We start from the raw sequence: 18,095 nt of genomic DNA, 5'->3' as shown, positions 1-18,095 counted from the left end.
GGTTTCCAGGAGGGCAGGTGAGATCGATTTTAAATACAGAAGTAACTAATAAGGAGTGAAAATATTTTCTATTTGAGAATAATTAAACCTTTATATTAACATTTATAGTGATGCTATAGTCACACCAGAGGACAAATTCAAAGCACCGACATAAATTGGATATACATTTCAAATCCACGGTGGCCACAATATTTTGAGTTGTTAAGACATAATTTATTGCTACTATATGTTTTTTAATTCGATTTTAGAAGTGTATTTATTTATTATAACTTTTGTTTTAGCAATACTGTATATCAACTACCCATTTACAAAACTTCAGTCCATTCCGTAATTTTCGGATACCATAGTTTACATTCAGCCATCGATTTGCGTGTCAGCCTACAGTGCAATCAACCTTGTTTTTTCCCAGTATTTATATGTGATTGTCATTGGTAAGCACGGTTTATTTGCCTACCCAATCTTTGAAGTGATTGGATCGTTGAGCCATCAGTAACCTCCTTTCCGCCCATTTGGCCTCCTTTGGTTGGCTGTTGTCCCTTCTCTTTCTCTCTGTCGCGGCGGTGGGTTGGAGCCGCTGTGTCCCCGATCTGGCACGTTCCTGTCCAAATTATTATCGGGTTAAAATTGGATTCCCTTTTACGAAATCTCTGAAATTCTCAACTCTGCCAAATTTAAAGTGCTCTCCAATTCTATTTTTCCGCACACAGCCTCAACATTAGAACCCCCAAGAAGATGGCGATGGGGTCGGCAGTCGCCCGGCTTGAGGGCCGAGAATTCGAATACCTGATGAAGAAGAGGTCGGCGACCATCGGACGGAACTCATCGCAGGGCTCGGTGGACGTTAGCATGGGCCACTCCAGTTTCATCTCTCGCCGGCACCTCGAAATTTTCACCGCTGGTGAAGACGGCACCGGTAGCGGGGAATTCTACCTCCGATGCCTCGGCAAAAACGGGGTGTTTGTGGATGGGGTGTTCCAGAGACGAGGGGCTCCACCTCTGCAGCTCCCACGAATGTAAGATGGGTAGTATTTTACATTTTATGTCGAGATAGAACTGCTAGCTTACGTAAATGTGACTATTCTGACCTCCGCTTTGTTATTGTTTTGTTCCCCCGTCGCCGCACGTGTTGTGTCAAGCAACACACGGCGCCTGTCCCCACCAAACGTTAGTGAGCCGCTAGCTAATGTCAACTGGCAACGCTTGTTTTCTTTGCATAGAATGGTTTCGCGAAACAACCTGAAAATGTTGTAATTTAACATTTAATACAATTGCTAAGCGTGCATATATTTGTGTGAATATCTCTTGCTAGCACAGTGTTTGAGGGAATATGTACAGTGCCTTCAAGAACGTATTCGAACCCTTTGATTTATTCTACATTGTTGTTACATCCTGAATTAATTGAATCTTTTTTTTCCCGTCACCCATCTAGATACCCCATAATGACAAAGTGAAAATGTTTTCAAATGTATTGAAAATGAAATATCTCGTGTACATAAGTATTCACACCCCTGAGTCAATGCTTTGCAGAAGCACCTTTGGTGGTGATTACAGCATTGAGTCTTCTTGGGTATGTCTGGATCTGGATTTGGGGATTTTCTCCCATTCTTTCTTGCAGACGTTCTCAAGCTCTGTTAAATTAGATGGGGCGTGGTGTGGAACAGCAATCTTCAAGTCTTTCAACATATTTAATGGGATTAAAGGCCAGGCTTTGGCTGTGTCATTCAAGGACTTTCACATTCTTGTTCTGAAGCCATTCCAGTGTTGCTTTGGCTGTATGCTTGGGGTCACTGTCCTGTTGGAATGTAAGTCTTCACCCTAGTCAAATGTAATTTGCACTGATGCAGGTTCTCATCAAGGATATGCATTTGTTTGGCTCCATTCATTGTTCCTTCTATCCTTGCCAGTCTCCCAGTCCATGCCGCTGAAAAGCATCCCCATAGCATGATGCCGCCTCCACCATGCTTCACGGGAGGGATGGTGTGATGAGCTGTGCCTTTTCCAGATGTAGAGCTTTGCATTCAGACCAAAGCGTTACATTTGTCTCATCAGACCACATAATATTTTTCCTTATGCTCTTGAGTCTTTTTGCAAACCCATCACATGTGGTCATGTGCCTTTTTCTCAGCTCGGGAGTGGCCACTCTCCCATAAATCCCAGATTGGTAATGTGCTGTAGAGACTGTTGTCCTTCTGGCAGGTTAGCCCATCTCAGCCAAGGAACTGTAGTTCTGTCAGAGGGATCATTGAGTTCTTGGTCACCTCCCTGACCAAGGTCCTTCTTGCCTGGTTACTCAGTTTGGTCAGACAGCCAGCTCTAGGCAAAGTCTGAGTAGTTCTATATTCTTTTCCATTTCACAATGATGGAGACCACTATGCTCTTGGATGCTTTCAACACTCAGTAAATAGTTTTATACCCTTCCCCAAATATATGCCACATCACAAATCTTTCTACGGCCAGTTCCTTGGACTTAATGGTATATTTTCTGCTCTGACATGCACTATCAACTGTGGGACCTTACATTGACAGGTGTGTTGTTTTCTAAATCGTGTCCAAGCAATTCAATTGGCCACAGATGGACTTGAACCTGAGCTCAAGTTAGTGTCATAGCAAAAGGGTGTGACTACTTATGTCAATTTGATATCTGTGTTTAATTTTCAAAAATGTCTAAAAAAACATATTTTCACTTTGCCATTATGGGGTATTGTGTGTAGATAGATTATTATCCATCTTGAATTCAAGCTGCAACGCAACAACATGTGGGATAAGTCAAGGGGTTTGAATACTTTCTGAAGGCCCTTCAGCTAGTTACCTGTACTTTTGCGATGGGCCGTGCTCATTCTCAGCATTATTTCAAGTCGGATGTGTTGCAATGTTTGCGCAGCATCATGTAGAAACAAACTATACCTACCTCGTGCTTCTATCGTCAGTATGGTTTCTAGACCAAGCTGAATTGCTAACTTTTCAAAATGTTCCCTGTAGGAAATGGCCAGTAGAAGTAGGGGGGTTTGAAATAGTCTTGATTAGTAGACCTGTTTACAACTCTGATTCTATGAGGTCTGAAATATCAACTAGGCCTATGTCACAGCAGGCCAGTCAGCTGGTCCCAGAGCAGATGATATGGTCCAAATATACCCCCATGTAATAATAAGACCTGTTATGTAAGTGTCATGATGGTCATCCATTTATAAACCCAGTTTAATGGCTAACTCTTCTGGCCCATATTGGTTTATTAGAGCTGCGCTGCTTGTTTTGACTGTGTGCAAAGATGGCCATAGCTTCACTGCTGGTGTGTAGCAGTCAATATGCATAATGAAAGAGACATTCTCACAATTGTTGAGTGAGTCTGGATGGCCTGCACTTGTCATGTCCTGATATTATCTGACTCTCCCTCCCTCTCTCTCTTTGTTCTCTAGGTGCTGTTTCCGGTTCCCCAGCACCAACATTAAGATCACGTTCACAGCCCTGTCCAGCGATAAGAAGGAGCGTAGGAACGTGTCGGAGTCACCGGTCAAGCCCGTCCAGCACCAGATGGCGCCGCTGACCATCAACATTCCAGACAACATCGCCCACCTCATAAGCCCGCTGCCCTCACCCACTGGCACCCTCAGGTGAGACTGGAGTGAAGTTGGAGCCATGAAACGGTCAGAGCAAATAGCATGGTTATTTAAATCAGGACCTCGACGCGAGTTCCAATGCTGATTTTTATTCTCCCCCCCCCCCCCCCCCTAATCAGGGACGGATTTAGACCTTTCTCACTTGGTGGATGCAATTAAATATCAGGTAGAACAGAACCAGCAGTACCGGACCCCCAGGCTTAGATTTGAATACTCCTGGTGTGTATGTATGTATTGGAATGGCCGATTTTAATTAGGGCCGTTTTCATAACAATCGGTAATCAGCATTTTTGGACACCGATTACATTGCACTCCACGAGGAGACTGTGTGGCAGGCTGACTCCCTGTCATGCGAGTGCATCTAGGAGCCATGGTAAGGTGCTAGCTAGCATTAATCGTATCTTATAAGAAACAATCAATCTTAACATAATCACTAGTTAACTACACATGGTTGATGATATTACTAGTTTATCTAGCTTGTCCTGCATTGCATATAATCGATGCGGTGCCTGTTAATTTATCATTGAATCACAGCCTACTTCGCCAAACGGGTGATTTAACGAGCGCATTCGTGAAAAAAGCACTGTCGTTGCACCAATGTGTACCTAACCATAAACATCAACCCCTATCTTAAAATCAATACACAGGTATATATTTTTAAACCTGCATATTTAGTTAATATTGCCTGCTAACATGAATTTCTTTTAACTAGGGAAATTGTGTCACTTCTCTTGCGTTCTGTGCAACCATAAACATCAATGCCTTTCTTAAAATCAATACACAGAAGTATATATATTTTTTTAAACCTGCATATGTAGTTAAAAGAAATCCAGGTTAGCAGGTAATATTAAACTAGGGAAATTGTCACTTCTCATGCGTTTATTGCACGCATAGTCAGGTTATATGCAACAGTTTGGGACGTCTGGCTCGTTGCGAACTAATTTGCCAGAGTTTTACGTAATTATGACATAACATTGAAAGTTGTGCAATGTAACAGCAATATTTAGACTTATGAATGCCACCCGATAAAATATGGAACGGTTCTGTATTTCACTGAAAGAATAAACGTTTTGTTTTCAAAATGATAGTTTCCGGATTTTACCATATTAATGACCTAAGGCTCGTATTTCTGTGTGTTATTATAATTAAGTCTATGATTTGATAGAGCAGTCTGACTGAGCGGTGGTAGGCAGCAGCGGGCACATAAGCATGAATTCAAACAGCACTTTCGTGCCTTTGCCAGCAGCTCTTCGCTGTGCTTCAAGCATTGATCTGTTTATGACTTCAAGCCTATCAACTCCCGAGATTAGGCTGATGTAACCGATGTGAAATGGCTAGCTAGTTAGCGGGGTGCGCGTTAATAGTGTTTTCAATAGGTTACATCTCTCGCTCTGAGACCTTGAAGTAGTTGTTTTTGTGGAGCGATGGGTAACGATGCTTCGAGGATGGCTGTTGTCGACGTGTTCCTGGTTTGAGCCCAGGTAGGGGTGAGGAGAGGGACGGAAGCTATACTGTTCCACTGGCAATACAAAAGTGCCTATAAGAACATCCAATAGTCCAAGGTATATGAAATACAAATGGTATAGACATAAATAGTCCTATAATAACTACAACCTAAAGCTTCTTACCTGGGAATATTGAAGATATTCATGTTAAGTAACCACCAGCTTTCATGTTTTCATGTTCTGAGCAAGGAACTTAAACGTTAGCTTTTTTACATGGCACATATTGCACTTTTACTTTCTTCTCCAACACTTTGTTTTTGCATTATTTAAACATGTTTCATTATTTATTAGATATTTAATTTTTTTGCCATCGCAGGATTACCATGCTCTCTCCCACTGTCTCACTTAAATTGTTTCTCGTCCCCCACAGTGCCGCCAACTCCTGTCCAAACTCCTGTCCGTCAAGTCCCAGAGGGGCGGGGCTGTCTGGCTATAGGATGGGCCGCGTGCTGACCGCTGACCTCGTCAACGAGAACTCCCAAACAGACGACAAGGACGGCTCGGGAGGAGACAGCCCCAAGGTGAGACACCAGCAACTCAGGGATGCATCTGAAGTGGCTTCCTCTCCTTGTCTCCTTTCCTTTACACTGATATGAAAAAGAGAAGATCAGTCAGGGCAGTATAATGGAAGCTAAATGAGAGACCAGGCCACGTCTGACAGACCAGTACTGATGAAGGAAAGTATATGAGAAGAGGATTCCTCAGTAGGCAGTTGAAATGCACTCATAGTCCTGAGGTGAGTCGGCAAAGTGACGCGCTCAGAACGGTGCAAATAGAAATGAGACTAAAAGAGCTAAACTATTCCCTGTTCTACCTGACAGACAGTGGTATCTGTTCTACCCAATACTTTTCTGTCTCAAAGTTCTGTTGCACCCTCTTGAATACATCCCTGAGCCCAGGGTGACGGAACACATTGGATTTGTTTTGGTTCTCTGGGGTGGGTTACTCATTGAAGTCCGTTGAAACATTCGGGAAAATATAAACTTGAGTGAGGAACCCTGGTGAACGCTAGTAAAATAGGGGGAGGGTGGGGCTCTACTTGTTTTCCAACATGTTTTCAGTTTCATGTTCCTCACGCAAGTTCCCACAAAACCAAACCCTTTAATTTAAAATTGACCCAGATAAGCACATGCAATTATAGCAAAAAATCTAAATGCTGCCATATCTGTAGCATGAAATAAAGCCCAATTCACCGTTTGTTCTATCCTCAGGATGACTCCAAGCCACCATATTCCTATGCCCAACTAATAGTCCAGGCCATCACCATGGCCCCCGACAAGCAGCTGACTCTGAATGGGATTTACACACACATCACCAAGAACTACCCGTACTACAGGACCGCAGACAAAGGCTGGCAGGTTGGTGAATCCACCCTGTATTTCATGCTGCTGTGGTATTTCTTAGAATGAGAGACAAACTGACATCGAAGTAAACTTAAAAAGAAGCTGTTATCCTGTCTCACTTTATCCATCACAATCGTTCGTTCATGTGTTTTTTGAACTGAACTCGATTGCTTACATCTTCCTCCCTTGTGTTCCAGAAACTGATTCATTGTTTCTCTCGCCCCCCCCTTCTGTCTCTCTCCCTGGTGTTCTACAATTCCATCATTCTCACTTCTGTCTTGTTCCAGAATCTCAATCCGCCATAACCTCTCCATAGTAATGAATACTGTCTCTCTCTTTTGTGTTCTAGAACTCGATCCGTCACAACTTGTCTCTGAACCGCTACTTCATCAAAGTGGCTCGGTCTCAGGAAGAACCGGGTAAGGGATCGTTCTGGAGGATCGACCCCTCATCAGAGGGCAAGTTGTGTGAACAGGCGTTCAGGAAACGCAGGGCCAGGGGGGTACCCTGCTTCAGGACCCCGCTGGGGCCCCTCTCATCTAGGTAATACTCTATTTCCATGTACACTGAGTGTACAAAACATTAGGAACACCTGCTCTTTCCATGACAGACTGACCAGGTGAAGGCTATGACCCCTTGGTGATTCTCACCTGTTAAATCCACTTAAGACAGTGTAGATGAAGGGAAGGAGACAAGTTAAAGAAGGATTTTTAAGCCTTGAGACATGGATAGTGCACATGTGCCATTCAGAGGGTGAATGGGCAAGACAAAGTATTTAAGTGTCTTTGAATGGGGTATGTATGGTAGTAGGTGCCAGGCCTACCATTTTGAGTGGGAAGAACTGCAACGCATTTGGGGTTTTCCACGCTCAACAGTTTCCTATGTGTATCAAGAATGGTCCACCACCCAAAGGACATCCAGCCAACTGGACACAGCTGTGGAAAGCATTGGAGTCAACATGGGCCAGCATCCCTGTGGAATGCTTTCAACACCTTGTAGAGTCCATGCCCGGACAAATTGAGGCTGTTCTGAGGGCAAAAGGGGGTGAAACTCAATATTAGGAAGGTTTTCCTAATGTTTTATACACTCAGTATATATTTCCCTCATATACAGTGCATTCGGAAAGTATTCAGACCCCTTCACTTTTTCCACATTTTGTTACGTTACAGCCTTATTCTAAAATTGATTAAATATATTTGTTTCCTCAATCTACATACAATACCCCATAATGACACAGCGAAAATCAGGTTTTTAGAAATGTATGCACATTTATTTAAAAAAAAAACATACCTAATTTACGTAAGTATTCAGACCCTTTGCTATGAGACTCGAAATTGAGCTCAGGTGCATGCTGTTTCCATTGATCATCCTTGAGATGTTTTTACAACTTGGAGTCCACCTGTGGTAAATTCATTAGATTGGACATGATTTGGAAAGGCACACACCTGTCTTTATAAGGTCCCACAGTTGATAGTCCATGTCAGAGAAAAAGAACATGAGGTCAAAGGAATTGTCCGTAGACCTCCGAGACAGGATTGAGTCGAGGCACAGATCTGGGGAAGGGTACCAACACATTTCTACAGCATTGCAGGTCCCCAATAACACAGAGGCCTCCATCATTCTTTAATGGAAGAAGTTGTGCATATTGCTCAAACTGAGCAATTGGGGGAGAAGGGCCTTTGTGAGGGTGGTAACTAAGAACCCAATGGTCACTTTGACAGAGCTCCAGAGTTCCTCTGTGGAGATGGGATAACCTTCCAGAAGGACAACCATCTCTGCAGCACTCCACCAATCAGGCCTTTATGGTAGAGTGGGCAGACGGAAGCCAATCCTCAGTAAAAGACGTGACAGCCCACTTGGAGTTTGCCGAAAGGCACCTAAAGGACTCTCAGAACATGAGAAACAAGATTCTCTGGTCTGATGAAACCAAGCTTGAACTCTTTGGCTTGAATACTAAGCATCACGTCTGGAGGAAACCTGGCACAATCCCTACGGTGAAACGTGGTGGTGGCAGCATCAGACTGTAGGGATGTTTTTCAATGGCAGGCACTGGGAGAGTAGTCAGGATCGAGGCAAAGGTGAACGGAAGTACAGAGATCCTTGATGAAAACCTGCTCCAGAGCGCTCAGACTGGGGCAAATGTTCACCTTCCAACAGGACAATGACCCTAAGCACACAGCCAAGCACACAGAAAATAGCTGCACAGCAACGATCCCCATCCAACCTGACAGAGCTTGAGGATCTGCAGAGAAGAATGGGAGAAACTCCCCAAATACAGGTGTGCCGAGCTTGTAGCGTCATATCCAAGAAGACTGGAGGCTGTAATCTCTGCCAAAGGTGCCTCAGCAAAGTACTGAGTAAAGGGTATTTTTTACATTTGCAAAAATGGCTAAACCTGTTTTTTCTTTCTCGTTATGGGGTATTTTCAAATCAAATTTGATTTGTCACATGCGACGTAGACCTTACAGTGAAATGCTTACTTACAAGCCCTTAACCAACAATGCAGTTAAGAAAATATCTATACAAAAAGAAGAATAACAAATAATTAAAGAGCGGCAGTAAATAACAATAGCGGGGTTATGTACAGGGGATACTGGCACAGAATCAATGTGCGGGGGGCACTGGTGTCAAGGTAATTGAGGTAATATGTACAGTTGAAGTCAGAAGTTTACATACACTTAGGTTGGAGTCATTAAAACTCGTTTTTCAACCACGCCAAAAATACAGTTTGTTAACAAGACATTTGTGGAAAGTCTGTTAGGACATCTACTTTGTGCATGACACAAGTCATTTTTCTAACAATTGTTTACAGACAGATTATTTCACTTATTATTCACTGTATCACAATTCCAGTGGGTCAGAAGTTTACATACACTTAAGTTGACTGTGCCTTTAAACAGCTTGGAAAATTCCAGACAATTATGTCATAGCTTTAGAAGCTTCTGATAGGCTAATTGACATACTTTGAGTCAATTGGAGGTGTACTTGTGGATGTGTTTCAAACTCAGTGCCTCTTTTGCTTGACATCATGGGAAAATCAAAAGAAATCAGCCAAGACCTCAGAAAAAAATTTGTAGACCTCCACAAGTCTGGTTCATCCTTGGGAGCAATTTCCAAATGCATGAAAGTACCACGTTCATCTGTACAAACAATAGTAAGCAAGTATACACACCATGGGACCACGCAGCCGTCATACCGCTCAGGAAGGAGACGCGTTCTGTCTCCTAGAGATGAACGTACTTTGGTGCGAAAAGTGCTAATCAATCCCAGAACAACAGCAAAGGACCATGTGAAGATGCTGGAGGAAACGGGTACAAATAAAAAAGTCAGACTACGGTTTGCAACTGCACATGGGGACAAAGATCGTACTTTTTGGAGAAATGTCCTCTGGTCTGATGAAACAAAACAACTGTTTGGCCATGATGACCATCGTTATGTTTGGAGGAAAAAGGTGGAGGCTTGCAAGCCGAAGAACACCATCCCAACCGTGAAGCACGGGGGTGGCAGCATCATGTTGTGGGGGTGCTTTGCTGCAGGAGGGACTGGTGCACTTCACAAAATAGATGGCATCATGAGGCAGGAAAATTATGTGGATATAATGAAGCAACGTCTCAAGACATAAGTCAGGAAGTTAGAGCTTGGTCGCAAATAGGTCTTCCAAATGAACAATGACCCCAAGCATACTTGCAAAAAGGCTTAAGGACAACAAAGTCAAGGTATTGGAGTGGCCATCACAAAGCCATGACCTCAGTCCTATAGACAATTTGTGGGCAGAACTGAAAAAAGTGTGTGCGAGCAAGGAGGCCTAGAAACCTGACTCCGTTACACCAGCTCTGTCAGGGGGAATGGGCCAAAATTCACCCAACTTATGTGGAGAATCTTGTGGAAGGCTACCCAAAACATTTGACCCAAGTTAAACAATTTAAAGGCAATGCTACCAAATACTAATTGAGTGTCTGTAAACTTCTGACCCACTAGGAATGTGATGAAAGAAATAAAAGCTAAAATAGAATCTATTATCAACTATTATTCTGACATTTCACATTTCTTAAAATAAAGTGGTGATCCTAACTGACCTAAGACAGGGAATGTTTACTAGGATAAAATGTCATAAATTGTGAAAAACTGAGTTTAGATGTATTTGGCTGAGATGTATGTAAAGTCGGAGACTTCAACTGTACATGTAGGTAGTTATTAAAGTGACTACGCATAGTTAAGAGTAGAAGGGGGGGGGTCAATGCAAATAGTTTGAGTAGCCATTTGATTAGATGTTCAGGAGTCTAATGGCTTGGGGGTAGAAGCTGTTTAGAAGCCTCATGGACCTGGACTTGGCGCTCCGGTACCGCTTGCCGTGCGGTAGCAGAGAGAACAGTGTCTACGGTGGCAGGAGTCTTTGACAATTTATGGCCTTCCTCTGACACCACCTTGTATAGAGGTTCTGGATGTTAGGAAGCTTGGCCCTGGTGATGGACTGGGCCGTAGGCACTACCATGTGTAGTGCCTGGCAGTCGTAGGCCGAGCAGTTTCCATACCAGCCACTTATACAACCCGTCAGGATGCTCTTGATGGTGCAGATGTAAAACCTTTTGAGGATCTGAGGACCCATGTCAAATCTTTTCAGTCTCCTGAGGGGGAATAGGTTTTGCCATGCCCTCTTCACGACTGTCTTGGTGTGCTTGGACCATGTTAGTTGGTGATGTGGACACCAAGGAAATTGAAGCTCTCAATCTGCTCCACTACAGCCCCGTCAATGAGACTGGGGGCGTGCTCGGTACTCCTTTTCCTGTAGTCCACAATCATCTCCTTTGTCTTGGTCACGTTGAGGGAGAGGTTGTTGTCCTTGCACCACACGGTCAGGTATTTGACCTCCTCCCTGTAGGCAGTCTCGTCGGTGATCAGGCCTACCACTGTTGTCATCGGCAAACTTAATGATGGTGTTTGCGTTGTGCCTGGCCATGTAGTCATGAGTGAAAAGGTACAGGAGGGGACTGAGCACGCACCCCTGAGGGGACCCCCGTGTTGAGGATCAGCATGTTGTTACCTACCCTTACCACCCGGGGGTGGCACGTCAAGACGTACAGGATCCAGTTGCAGAGGGAGGTGTTTAGTCCCAGGGTCCTTAGCTTAGTGAGGAGCTTTGGGAGCACTAGGGTGTTGAACGCTGAGCTGTAGTCAAAGAATAGCATTCTCACATAGGTGTTCCTTTTTGTCCAGGTGGGAAAGGGCAGTGTGGAGTGCAATAGAGATTGTATCATCTGTGGATCTGTTGGGGTGGTATGCAAATTGGAGTGGGTCTAGGGTTTCTGGGATAATGTTGTTGTTGTGAGCCATGACCAGCCTTTCAAAGCATTTCATGGCTACAGAAGTGAGTGCTACGGGTCGGTAGTCATTTAGGCAGGTGACCTTAGTGTTCTTGGGCACAGGGACTATGGTGGTCTGTTTGAAACATGTTGGTATTACAGACTCCGACAGGGAGAGGTTCAAAATGTCAGTGAAGACTCTTGCCAGTTGGTCAGCGCACGCTTGGAGTACACGTCCTGGTAATCCGTCTGGCCCTGCGGCCTTGTGAATGTTGACCTGTTTAAAGGTCTTACTCACACAAGCTGCAGAGAACGTGATCACAGTCGTCCGGAACAGCTGATGCTCTCATGCATGTTTCTGTGTTACTTGCCTCCAAGTGAGCATAGAAGTTATTTTGCTCGTCTGGTAGGCTCGTGTCACTGGGCAGCTCTTAGCTGTGCTTCCCTTTGTAGTCTGTACAATTCAATCTTGGTCCTGTATTAACGCTTTGCCTGTTTGATGGTTCGTCGAAGGCTATAGTGGGATTTCTTATAAGCACAGTGCAATTTCCTGTAATCCATGGATTCTGGTTGGGATATGTACATACGGTCATGGGGACGACGTCATCAATGCACTTATTGATGAAGCCAGTGACTGACGTGGTGTACTCAATGCCATCAGAAGAATCTTGGAACATATTCCAGTCTTTGCTAGCAAAACAGTCCTGTAGTTTAGCATTTGCGTCATCTGACCACTTTTTCTATAGACCGAGTCACTGGTGCTTCCTGATTTAATTTTTGCTTGTAAACGAGGAATCTAGAGGATAGAATTATGGTCAGATTTGCCAAATGGAGGGTGAAGGAGAGCTTCGTACATGTCTCTGTGTGTGGAGTAAAGGTGGTCTAGAGGTTATATTCCCCCCCCCCCTCCAGTTGCACATTTAACATGCTGATAGAAATTGGGTAAAATTGATTTAAAGTCCCCAGCCACTAGGAGCGCCGCCTCTGGATGAGCATTTTCCTGTTTGCTTATTGAGTGCGGTTTTAATTCCAGCATTGGTCTGTGGTGGTATGTAGACAGCTACGAAAAATACAGATGATTAAACTCTCTAGGTAGATAGCTTATCATGAGATACTCTACCTCAGGCGAGCAAAACCTCGAGACTTCCTTAGATATCGTGCACCAACTGTTGTTTACAAATATACATAGGCCCCGCCCCTTGTTTTACCAGAGGCTGCTGTTCTGTCCTGCCGATGGCGGGTATAACCCTCCAGCTGTATGTTCTTAATGTCGTCGTTCAGCCATGACTCTGTGAAACATAAAATATTTACAGTTAATGTCCCGTTGGTAGGATATACATGCTTTCAGTTCGTCCCATTTATTTTCCAGCGATTTGAATGTTAGCTGACAATACGGATGGCAAAGGCAGGTTAGCCACTCATCGCCTGATCCTCACAAGGCATCCCGATCTCTTTCCACGAAATCTGTTTCTTTCTCCAGCGAATGACGGGGATGAGGGCCTGTTCGTTCGGGTGTTGAGTATATCCTTCCCGTCCGACTCATTAAAGAATTGTGTGTAGATTGAGAGGGGGGGGGGCGATTTAATCCATTTTAGAATAAGGCAGTAACGTAACAAAATGTGGAAAAAGTCAAAGGGTCTGAATACTTTACAAATGCACTGTGTGTATATATACTGTAGTTTGAAATTGCATGCCCCCTGTGAGCTCAGTTAGGCACTGCAGGTAGATTAAATGATTTGTCTGTCTGGGACACTGAGCTCTTAACCTAACATACCACGTGTAAAATAAACATTTGAAACCAGATCCCCTAGATGCTTGTCTTGACGAAAACTGAAAAAAATATGTGGTGTCGCCCTGTTAACTCTAAAACCGGAATATCAGGTTTTTGAAGAACTTGCAAAGGCTACTGAGCTGTAAATGAGTCAATGGGCTCTGGGGAGGATGTTTCTTATTGGTATGCGCACACAGATGACAGCACACACTTTCACGTTTGCATCATTCTAATAGTCTTCCTGCTGTCTTCCCTTCAGGAGTGCCCCGGCCTCTCCTAGCCACACAGGGGGGCTGTCGGCCCACTCCAGTGGTGTGCAGACCCCAGAAAGCCTATCCAGGGAGGGCTCCCCTGTCCCCATGGACCCAGAGCCAGCTCGGGCCACAGCTCCCACCACGGCCACAGCCCTACAGCCCAAACTAGCTGTCATCCAGGAGGCCCAATTCGCTAAGAGTGCTACTGGTGAGTTATGTTGGAAGTTTTTTTTATTAGTTTTTTTTACTCTGGTGGTGGGTGGTAAAATCAAATGTATTTATATAGCCCTTCGTACATCAGCTGATATCTCAAAGTGCTGTACAGAAACTCAGCCTAAAACCCCAAACAGCAAGCAATGCAGGTGTAAAGCACGGTGGCTAGGAAAAACTCCCTAGAAAGGCCAAAACCTAGGAAGAACCCTAGAGAGGAACCAGGCTATGTGGGGTGGCCAGTCCTCTTCTGGCTGTGCCGGGTGGAGATTATAACAGAACATGGCCAAGATGTTCAAATGTTCATAAATGACCACCATGGTCGAATAATAATAAGGCAGAATAGTTGAAACTGGAGCAGCAGCACGGTCAGGTGGACTGGGGACAGCAAAGAGTCATCATGTCAGGTAATCCTGGGGCATGGTCCTAGGGCTCAGGTCCTCCGAGAGAGAGAAAGAAAGAGAGAATTAGAGAGAGCATATGTGGGGTGACCAGTCCCCTTCTGGCTGTGCCGGGTGGAGATTATAACAGAACATGGCCAAGATGTTCAAATGTTCATAAATGACCAGCATGGTCGAATAATAATGAGGCAGAACAGTTGAAACTGGAGCAGCAGCACGGCCAGGTGGACTGGGGACAGCAAGGAGACTTCCCAACAACAAATTCACAATAGTGAAATATTAAAATCCTAACCCCTTTTTGAACATGTTGACAGCATAAGCCATTTTAAATGATTAATGTTATGTCTACTGGGATGCAAGAGGTGTGAAATTAGTTTGCCATTTGTTGAGAGATTGACATACTCCAATTTTTCTTAACAAACCACTCCATTTCGTGTCTGACCTCTGACGCTTGTTTCTGACAGGCTCCCCTCTGAACAGCCAGCCGGTGCTGATCGCCATGCAGCGACAGTTGCCCCAGACGACAATGAAGCCTGTTACCTACACCATGGCAACGCCTGTCATGACAACAGCTGTAAGCTCTGCCCCCATCATGCAGACAGTGCACGTACTCCAACAGATTCCGATGGTCACCATGGCTACCGTCGCTGCCACACAGAATTCAGTTGTTACGCTGAAAACAGAACCGCAGGAGAACGGAGGGGGAGACCACAATGGGGTCAAAGGTGGGGAGACTGATTTACAGTACGTTTTTCCATTCTTTGCTGTAACAGTCCCTTTTATAAATTAAGATTTGTAGTCTTATATTGCAAAGTGTTTGTCGCTCTTTCCCAGTCAAAGTGGAGTCTGTCCCAGGCATCACTACTTCCTCTATAGGCGGGGCCAATCGCATAATCCAGACCTCCCAGGCCACACCCCTAACAGTTACCATTGTGCAACAACCTCCCCTGGGCCAGCATCGGCTTCCTATCAAGGCCATCACACAGAACGGGACTCACCTGGTTCCCATCACTACTGCTGCTAACACAGGTGAGACATTTTCAAAATGGCACCCAACACCCATGAAGCTTTAAAAATGGCAGATTAAAATTACTTTACCAGCCTTTTCACTCCGTACTGCTTGTTTATGTCAGGCCTGCCAGGAATCCAGTAGTGAAACTCCCTCTCTATCCCCTCTCTCAGCAGTGGTGAACCCCCTCCACCTGTTGGCTGCTCATGCCTCGGCCTCTGCATCGCTGCCCACCAAGAGGCAAAACGGGGAGCTGGCCGACCACCCCGAACCCAAGAGGGTCAAAACTGAGGAGGGGGGCGCGAGCATAGCCCCCGTTGTAACCAACTCGTGCACAAGCGGAGACGGGGACAATGGGGTTAGTGAAAAGGCTGGCGATAAGTAGAGGTCTTGACCCCTCTCTTTAATGAGCTCCACTATTCTACTATCCCGCCCCCTCTGTTCACTCCCACGACCGGACTCCCACTCGAAACCACGTTTATCCTCTACTCCAAGGTGCCAAAAGAAAACGAGGTATGGATCCACCTCCGTACTACAGTATGTGTGAGTAGTAGACAGAACACCACCCACCCATTGGTATAAAAAGCAGAAAATAATAGGATGCAAAAACTAAAAGACCAAAACCAGGACAAGCAACAACAACAAAAAAGGAAAATTAGAAGTTGTTAGAGGTGACCCTGTTTGAGATACAAACTACAACTAAACCTTAAGTGAAGCACAGTAAGTCTTGTTAACGTTTAAATGTAAATTAAGTCTATAAAAATGTAAATGAGATCAAAACAGACCTCTGGACTTTGACCACCAGAATCACCAAGCCTTCCACTGCTGATTGGAAAGTTCCTCTTTTTTTTTTTACACAGGACACAACCCCAAGAGAGGGAAGTAGCCAATGGCATCATCCCAGCAGCATTATAGGCAAGCGCTTAATTTTTGGGAAGAAATTACCTAAGACAGTTAACAGTAGTGTATTCTGTAAAATAATGTGTTTGGGGAACCATTCCCTATATCTCTGGCAGCTAGCCTTCATGTCAACCTATCTAATGCAGTCGTGAGTAGATACATTTGAATCCTAGGATCTTCTTTGAGTGTACCACCCGTTTCCCAAGGCACACACATCTATTTAGTAATAACCATACTAAAAACTAGGAAGTGGGGTCAAAAACAACTTACGTCACCTGATATTGTGGAATCCTGTATTCTTTTTTTTTGGGGGGGGTGGACTCTGTTCAGTGAAATGAATGTCCCCTTTTCCTTCAAGAAAACACTATGGAGTGACTTGTTTCTCTGTCAAAATCTTACGTTTCTTTATCGCTGTACATCTAGATTTTTCATATTTTAACAAAATATCCTATAAGATAAAAGTATATTTCCATGCGTGTTTGACTGTATGCTTCATCAATGCTTGCATGTTACTGAATTTAGAGAATGTACATGAGCAGATAACTGAAGAAAAATAAGACTGAATCGATGCTATACTGTATGATTCTGAACAGTACATGAGCAGATAACTGAAGAAAAATAAGACTGAATCAATGCTATACTGTATGATTCTGAACAGTGCTGTGCTTACCCTTTTCATTTGAGTTATTTCTTCCCCTCCTTTCTTCTGTTCTCCTTGTCATCAATGGCTGTTTCTGTTCAGATGGTATTCTATGTTTCCATGAGGAAAAACAAGTGCTAGATGTTTGTTTGGCTTCAGTAAAATGCATTTTTTTTCTTTTTTATATATATATATAAATTAATTTAAACCTTCGTCCTGTGTCGTACCGCCTCTGTGTATTTCTGTCTCTCTGCTAAAGGCTCATTCCCAGAGACCGATACGGAATGTTTGTCGCCTTGTCAAGCAGTCAAAGAACATTGTTTTCAACCTGAGATGCCCTGAAGAGGCGGCGGTGTTAGTTTCAGCAGCCAGCCAGCCACAGTGAGATCAACCATCCTTTTGTGAGGCATCTCTGGGTGACAATGCTGGAACCATCACCAAATCGTATATTCCTCAACTCCTAATGCAGTGGTCCTTTAGGGGCCCATGGTATGTTCTGTAACACTGGAGAGAAACAGCTGCTAAGCAGATAGTTTACATCTCTGCCTGGTGTTGAGATTAGGGAATACTAATCTAGTTCTAGGGAAGTTGGGAGGACAGTGCTGTTGATTGAGTCACCATGACACTGCAGCTGCATTCCTGGGAGTTTAGTGTTCCAGGAAGTTACTACGGGCCAGATGTGTGGGAAACGGGGAGAAGACTTTTCTCTATGAAACAAGGCTGCATCTGAAAGGGCACCCTATTCATTATATAGTGCACTACTTTTGACAAGAGTCTATAGCCTTGGTTTAGAGTAGTGCACCGTATAGGGAGCCATTTGGATCTGGCAACAAACTTCCCCCACATGGAGCTCTCATGTAATGGATAACAGAACCAACTGGACCACTTATGTCCATATGCTGACATTTTAACTGCCTGAAAACCATATCCTTTACTATAGTACTACTTTAGAGCTGTAAACACAGGGTGGAAGGTAGCCTAGTGGTTAGAGCGTTGGACTAGTAACCGAAAGGTTGCATGATCAACTCTGCAAGTTCTGTTCGAGGTAAGGTAAACTGTCGTTCCTAGGCCGCCATTGAAAATAATTTGTTCTTAACTGACTTGCCTAGTTAAATAAAAGGTCAAATTTAAAAAAAAAACACTTAAAG

The 18,095-nt window shown here is 44.2% G+C and overlaps 1 protein-coding gene across 4 annotated transcripts; it reads left to right on the top strand.

The window, feature by feature from the left end:
- Positions 1 to 483: 483 nt before the first annotated feature.
- foxk2a (forkhead box K2a) lies at positions 484 to 17,160 on the top strand. 4 transcript variants are annotated; one of them, XM_029684895.2, is made up of 9 exons: positions 484 to 1,013; positions 3,414 to 3,608; positions 5,490 to 5,640; positions 6,331 to 6,477; positions 6,812 to 7,005; positions 13,793 to 13,995; positions 14,863 to 15,142; positions 15,233 to 15,427; positions 15,584 to 15,670. In XM_029684895.2, exons 1-8 carry the CDS (start codon positions 733 to 735, stop codon positions 15,420 to 15,422), a joined length of 1,641 nt encoding a protein of 546 aa, XP_029540755.1. In that variant the 5' UTR covers positions 484 to 732; the 3' UTR covers positions 15,423 to 15,427; positions 15,584 to 15,670. The 4 variants fall into 4 exon arrangements, with proteins under 4 accessions (XP_029540755.1, XP_029540754.1, XP_029540753.1 ...); XM_029684894.2 differs by having other exon boundaries at positions 485 to 1,013; positions 15,581 to 15,668; XM_029684893.2 differs by having other exon boundaries at positions 487 to 1,013; positions 14,863 to 15,123; positions 15,584 to 17,160.
- Positions 17,161 to 18,095: the final 935 nt, after the last annotated feature.

This window comes from Oncorhynchus nerka, linkage group LG16 (assembly GCF_034236695.1).
Source record: "Oncorhynchus nerka isolate Pitt River linkage group LG16, Oner_Uvic_2.0, whole genome shotgun sequence".
Taxonomy (NCBI): Eukaryota; Metazoa; Chordata; class Actinopteri; order Salmoniformes; family Salmonidae; genus Oncorhynchus; species Oncorhynchus nerka.
This window is presented reverse-complemented; position numbering and strand designations above follow the sequence as displayed.

What these genes read in the sequence shown, in the direction of transcription:
- foxk2a (XM_029684892.2), top strand. Translation starts at nt 733, where the DNA reads ATGGCGATGGGGTCGGCAGTCGCCCGGCTTGAGGGCCGAGAATTCGAA. An exon ending in CCGCAGACAAAGGCTGGCAG is followed by an intron (nt 6,478 to 6,811) that starts GTTGGTGAATCC and finishes TTTGTGTTCTAG; the next exon opens with AACTCGATCCGTCACAACTT. An exon ending in CACTACTGCTGCTAACACAG is followed by an intron (nt 15,428 to 15,580) that starts GTGAGACATTTT and finishes CCCCTCTCTCAG; the next exon opens with CAGTGGTGAACCCCCTCCAC.